Source organism: Lathyrus oleraceus, chromosome 5 (genome assembly GCF_024323335.1).
Source record: "Lathyrus oleraceus cultivar Zhongwan6 chromosome 5, CAAS_Psat_ZW6_1.0, whole genome shotgun sequence".
Classification (NCBI taxonomy): Eukaryota; Viridiplantae; Streptophyta; class Magnoliopsida; order Fabales; family Fabaceae; genus Lathyrus; species Lathyrus oleraceus.
This window is the reverse complement of record NC_066583.1, coordinates 104,513,345-104,520,277: the sequence shown is the minus strand read 5'-3', so window position 1 is coordinate 104,520,277 and position 6,933 is coordinate 104,513,345. Positions and strand designations below refer to the sequence as shown.

The 6,933-nt window shown below is 32.7% G+C and overlaps 1 protein-coding gene and 1 non-coding gene across 3 annotated transcripts; one reads left to right on the top strand and one right to left on the bottom strand.

Moving 5' to 3' along the window:
- Positions 1–567: 567 nt before the first annotated feature.
- Positions 568–639, bottom strand: TRNAD-GUC (transfer RNA aspartic acid (anticodon GUC)). Its single transcript has one exon. It is a non-coding gene; the product is annotated as a tRNA-Asp (tRNA).
- A 23-nt stretch (positions 640–662) lies between these two features.
- Positions 663–6,924, top strand: LOC127087990 (uncharacterized). 2 transcript variants are annotated; one of them, XM_051028901.1, is made up of 12 exons: positions 663–856; positions 957–1,146; positions 1,287–1,355; positions 1,715–1,821; positions 2,290–2,350; positions 3,548–3,607; positions 3,716–3,790; positions 4,249–4,401; positions 5,089–5,143; positions 5,683–5,805; positions 6,175–6,404; positions 6,568–6,924. In XM_051028901.1, exons 1-12 carry the CDS (start codon positions 825–827, stop codon positions 6,589–6,591), a joined length of 1,179 nt encoding a protein of 392 aa, XP_050884858.1. In that variant the 5' UTR covers positions 663–824; the 3' UTR covers positions 6,592–6,924. The 2 variants fall into 2 exon arrangements, with proteins under 2 accessions (XP_050884858.1, XP_050884859.1); XM_051028902.1 differs by lacking the exon at positions 6,568–6,924 and having other exon boundaries at positions 6,126–6,268.
- The last annotated feature ends 9 nt before the right edge of the window (positions 6,925–6,933 follow it).

The following is a 6,933-nucleotide window of genomic DNA, read 5'->3' as shown; positions in this document are numbered from 1 at the left end:
TTAGAAAATTGGTATTATTAATTAAATATGGTATTATTAATATTATTATTAATAAAGTATTTATTTAATATCATTAACATAATTTTAAATTTTAAAAAATGACATGGAATAAAATTTGGTAAATGTGGCATATTCATATCCAATGTCATTTTATTAAAAATTCTTCTATTGGGATACAAAATTTAAAAAAGAGATCAAAATCATAAATTTTAAAATAAGGGGAAAAAAACAAAATAGAGAAACCAAAATTATAGTTAAATTTATTTATTAAATCTAAAAGATTGTTCAAATACTTTCAAAAAATTTTAAGCTAAATTTTCTATTGATATATATTTGACGAGATACATGTTAAAAAAAAGTTTATATTAGAGAATACACTATTAAAATTTAAAAAGAATTCAGTACAAGTCTTTTAAAAAAGAAAATATTTTTATATTAAATTACTTAAACATAAGTTAACATGTGCCAAAAGAGAGTGAATTTGTTTGATTCAGATCCAATTCAATTTTTGCGAAGTAAGCCCAATGTGAAATGAGTCACACGAATAGCAAAAAAAAAAAAGAAAAACGCCGTTGCCGGGGATCGAACCCGGGTCACCCGCGTGACAGGCGGGAATACTTACCACTATACTACAACGACTTGATGTTAAAGTTTTCTCGATAGAAGTAAATGATTATTGTTTCACTTCGCTGACGTCTCATAACACCCACCGAACAGTTGAGTTAATTTCATCTATTTTGCAACAAACTGAGAATTTGTTGTTGATCCTTGATATCTTTTAACTCTAATTTCACCGACTGAAACAAAATTTTAGATTTAGAAAAATGCTTGGCTTTGGAGGCGAAACCCCTTCAAGGTACATTCACATCATTTCACTTTTATTCATTTTTCGATTCTGGAATATTCATTCAACTTCACATCAATACACAAGAGATTGTTGTTATTTGATTTCTCAGATATGAATTGTTGAGCATGGTGAAGAAGCACTCAAATTTAATTGGGAAAACTGTTGTTGAAGATCAAGATGCTCCTGATGTTGAAATGGATATGAAGTTTTGGCATGATGTTTTTGATTTGTATTTTCTTCGCGGTAATGACTCTAGGGGACGCCAGGATGATGATCTCGTTTTCTTTGTTAGAAAATTGGTATAATCAATCTCCTTTCTTTTTTACTTTTTTATTTTTATTTTTATATGCTACCTAATGTATGATTTCCATTTCCCTTTCTTGTATGAACCATTACTGTTGATATTTTTACAAGTTTTTTTCTACACAACACAACACAGGTTTCTCGAGGTTCCAATAACGATGCAGACACTGTTGATCCTTATTTCGTACGCAGGTGGGCACCTAAGGTAAATTTATATGCTGCTGCTGAAATCTAAACAGTATCTATCTCATGCTTATTATCAATCCATATTCTTCAAATTGCATTGTTTGATACCATGATATTAGTATTCTTAGTTTTATAGGATTTCCTTTTAAAAGTATTCTTAGTATTAATATGCTTGCTTAATCATGCATACCTGCACGGCTTCATATTACTTGGTCATTGGATTGTCCTAAGTATTGATACCTTGAAGCTGTATTATCATCATTATCTGTAGCGATACTATATCATTTCTGAACCATTTGATTGCTAAAATCCTTTAGGGCTTATCATGTAGCCTTTCGAATTCCGTCAACTAATTCTCTTCATTTTTCTCCCCACCAGTTGAGCAGCCTAATTGATGAAACTTCAATTGACGTCGATTGGAGGCGTTCCTTTTACTTGAATTTAATTGCTCATACATCATTCACCGTAACAGTTGCAATTTGCAGGTAATCAATCATATGCGCTCATTCCTTTATTATTTATTTCGTCCCCACCAATCTATTTCACCCTGCCTCCTTATCCGTGTTGTTAATACTGGTTTCATTTCATTTCTATTACTTTATTATTACTTTATTATTGCTGCACGCACACTCTACCCAATAATGAGTCTCTCGTTCATTCCTTTTCTCAAAATGCCGCCACGATGGATTACCTACTTCTGTTTCACAAAATTTCTTATACAATCACTTCCAGTTTTCATTTCAGTTTCATACTTTCCTCATCATCAACTTTTTTCTTCCTAATACTGGTTCCATACTTTTTGTCTGTTATTAGACCAACTTTTTAAATTCTAATCGAAACATTCTGCAATTTCACTTATATGCCTCTAACTAAAAAGCCATCATGAATCGGTTCTTATGAGCAATATAAAACTTTTGGGTAATTTGTTGATGCAAATATATCTATTTCTCTAGTCAACAGGTTCTTCAAAACCATCAAACTGGGAAGGATACATCTTTATCCCCTATATATAAGGTAAATGTAGTTGCTAAATATGTCTACTGCTTGAATTATCTTGACTTTCTTTACTTGTAACTGTTTGTAAAAGACAAAATTTGATTTCTTTTATATTATTTACTCTGTTTTTGTTTGTTGGTGAATATCCTCAAGAAAAATAAATTTTCGAATGCTATGATAGATATCAACCCAGGGACAAAAAAGGGCAGATTTGTAAACCTAAAAAAATCTTTGGCGAGGTGATGGTGATTGGTGAAGCATCTCCTTCTTTGAGAGTTAAATTGATTTTTGCAGATAATGAAACCCCAGGGATTGGCATGTTGGTGAAGACTTGGGTCATGAGAGTGTGCTCCTCTCAAGGTCTCAGGTTCAAATCCCGCTAGATGCTAACAATCTCTGTGTTGGGCTAGTCCGTACAAAACTTTGATCTGTCTTTAAATGAACCCCCCGCTAGTGGACGGTGGGATTGGTTTCCTAGGATTAGTCGGTCGCAAGGCCGGATACCAAGCTTTAAAAAAAAGATTCAAACCACTGTTGTGGCAGCAGCAGCAGGCTTTCGGCCTTAGTTTCTTCGATGGATGTCTAGTTAGGGTTTTAATCAGACTTTTACTTTTTAGTCTGTCTATAATGTTTTAATCCATATCAAATGATTACCTTATCATTCTGATTTTATAAACATTCTGACTTATGGCTGCATGATACTGTAACTCTCAACCTTACCCAATTATTGTAAAATTTGACCCAAATTTAGCTCCATAATTATAAATGTTCCCTTCCATGCTTTAAGTCATTATGTACTTTACCTCATATGACATCATCACAGAATATTTAATCCCTTTGAATTAGCTTGGGATTTGAGAATTTGTATCTGTAAGTGATTGTATTCTGCTTTGCTATGACCAACCCAGTTTTTGGTGTTGGTGAATTGAGAATAAGGCTTTTTTCCTATGACTTTGGATTGTAGGGTTCTTTTTTTTTCAAAAAAATAAAAAACTTGAATGTAATATGGTTGTTTCCCATATTTTTTTTTGACAATGGCTGTTTCCCTTTTTTTGACGATAGTTATTTCCTTTTTTTTTACAATGGTTGTTTCTCTGTTATATAGACTTAACAATCATGGGTTGTATATTACTCAAGATGTCTAAAACTCTAAATGTAAATATGTGTATAAAATAAATTTTGATGTGGCAAACATGGCCCATTGCACTTTCTCAGGTTGTGAAGACTGTTTATGCATCTCCAAGTCGTGTAAATTTCCAATTGGACTCTAAAAAGGCAAGTGTAGCTTTCTTTGTTATATATCATTAGGGAGAAATAAAATAGTTTTTCTTATACATTCTTATCATTTTATTGACAATAACACCTTCGTGGACATGTCTATAGGAAGTGGAAACAACACCTGCTTATCCAGATATATGTTTTGCAATTGATGATTTTGACTCCACTTTTGATGCTGTGGTAATATACTACTTTAGCAAGTTATTTTAGATTTTCAATCATATTTTATGCATTGAATGTATCCAATATCCAATATCCTCTGTGAATCACATTTTTGAATTAACTACGATAGGAATATCACTTGAAAATATATATGCTTTATGTTGCTGGTTTCATGTTTCTAAAATATTAGCTTGAAATGCCCCGCATTTGTATTTACGTGTAACGTAACTTCCATTAAAGAATATATGTTCTGGTAAAAAGTTTAATGCATATAAATGTGTGTCCTGGTTAATTGCTAATGCTTACACTGTGCTGTTTAAAGCAGACAATTTTGTTTAATATAGTTGCAGAAGCCTTTCTCCTTTTTCATTGTTTGTGAATCTTGCCTCATTAAGTAACACATTATTAAATGTTTTTTTGCATTCTGGCTCTGCTCACTTCATAAAATAAGCCTTTGTTATTTCATTTTCCTACAGGTTTTGACTGAAAAAGATCATTGCTATTGTGTAGTTCTTAATGCACATGATGGGGTAGCATTTCCCAGTGAAAAGGTGTCAAACGATTGCAGTACAAGTGATAACTCCTCACCGGAAATTTGTACCAGTACGACTACGAAAAAAGATACTAAGGTTTGATAAGTCTTAGTTATTATACTGAAATTCATTTTCTTTTAGGTTTTTTGAAATTATGATCATTGTTTTCTTTCTCTAGAATATTTAGTTGATTAATTGTTTCTCCATACCTCATTTGCCTGTATAGCTATATGCTACTTATGCACTTGGAAGTGATCAGATAGTGTTTTGTACTTGCTATTAATATATGATATCATGGGTTGAAACTGTTCTTACTATATTAATATATATCTTTTAAGAAACTTAAAACTCAAGGGGAAGAGGAACTTCCTTTCTTATCAGATGAAGTTTTGCTGTTTAAAAAAATTTGGTTACAAGACAGACAACTTAATTCAGAACAACAAAAAGTACCTTAAATCCATGTTCCGTATGATTTTCATATACTGGTATGGCTTTTCTTGACAAGCTTTCTGTCAACCCATAAATAGAAAAGACAGTGAATTTTTGAATTGTGTCTTTGCGCCCGATAATACATCACCTTTTTAACGAAGTTACTGTTATAGTTAATATTTTGTAATGGATGACTCTCGAGTTACTTTAATAAATTTCTCTGATGTGTTGTATCTAATAATTAATAATCTAAGTATCTTCTTGATGAGTACATCAACAATGGTACTCTAGCACAGAAGTTCTTAAATGACCCTTTTTTAGACATTCTAATTCTATGGTTTCTCTGATTTGCAGCTCACCCTTTTCTCAGGATTTGTCAGCTATCAGATGGTTAGAGATGCATATGATGGTTATTTTTCCTACAATGCCCTCTATCTAGATATTGCTTTCTTTATACTGCTGCAATGTTTTTGAATGTCTTATCTACATAATGAATGATTTGGAACATACTAGTATATTTGCCCACTTAACGTTTTGTTTCACCAGAATATTTCACAAAGTTATGTGGATATAAATGTATCCCTGGTCTTGAGTTGGTATATCATTTCAATGGAACCAGTGAAATTTTCACAACTCATCATCGACTATGGTTGATATCTTATATTCATCCTTTTCAGTAAAACCACAGTACTCAGTCATACTATGATATTTCAAGTATTTACAAATTTCATGTATAAAGTAGTTTTGATTCTGTAGATTAATCTTTAGACAGCATCTGTTTTTTACTTCTCTTTGAAAAGACTTTCCCCTTAAATCACCATAACACTTTATTGCCTTTGCACAGTGAAACTCCAAGTTTATTACATTTTGCGTAGTTAATTTGTGCCATGAACCATATACATGTTGTCTCACTGGTCATTTATGCATCCGATCTTTGCTGCACTGCAGCTGGAAAATCTCGATTTGGGAGCCTTTTATCAGGAGGTCATTATCATGGCAAAACAGATAGGATTTACATGAAAGGTCCTGGAGGCCGAGGGGAAGTTGAAGTAGCTGTTTCTGGTGTTGCAGGTAGGCAACTTTTTCATAGGTTGGATTTCGGAATTTTGTTTTGAAAAGCTAGTATTTTCCATCCGGACTTTCTATGTTATATGAAAATAAAGATGTAGTTGTAAATAATAACTTTCATCACAAATTGCATTACCGATTAGTTTAATATTACGTGATTGCTTATTAACTTTTATTCTATCAGGACAGCACATACTTGTTGAATAATAGTTGATAGATAGATCAAAGCCTCACCAGAAATACTATTTCTTGTCTGACAAATCTCACAAAATATATTCTAAAGCTTGTGTGTGTAGTAAAGCTCTAATTTTATTATTTAAAAGGTATATATTGAGAGATGGATGAAATGGAATCTGTCTGTTGCAATGTCAGATCAAAGTCACCTGGATTCAGAGCCACCTTCTCCAGTTATATCAAAGAAAGGGATCGGGTTGGGTGTAATTGTTCGCAGAGCTGCAATGGTTGCATCAGTAGCAGCAAAACATGCTTATGCTGCCGCCTCTTCCTCTAGCTCAAATTTTGATGAAATGATACCTTTGAAATGCAGCTTAATGTCCATATCGCTGCCTTGGGAATATATAGCGTATGATCTTCTGTTTAAGGTGAGTTCTTGCTTTTACCAGTTATGGTAGAATGAAATGACATATTGCCATTAGTTTTAGGAAAAAATTTCTTTGCAATTGTTTCTCAGTGCCTTTGTTTTTATTTCACCGATACTATTCATTTGGAGAACGCTGACTATGATCTTTCAATTGTCATATTTAGGGAGCTCCTCCAGTGGACATGTAATCATCTCATGTATTTCTGGGCGCAAAGAAAATTGAATTGGAGATGATATTTTAGTTACGAAATTCGTTTCTGAAAGTTCGTTTTGGTCAAGCTGCGCGGGCATGCATGCATAGGTGGTGAGATGAAAGTCCTTGCGGAATTTGGATCTGCTCAACTGCTTATAACTATTCACTGATATGCAAGTTGTATAAGCTGGATTATTGTTAATTTCCTTGCTGCCAATTACCAAGTTCCCTAAAAGTTAAACTCAGTTTTTTTAAGCAAAAAAGTTGTGTATCACTTTTTAAAAGTACGTATATAGGCTAAAGGAAAAGCACCTAAATTGAACTGTTATTTTTTCCA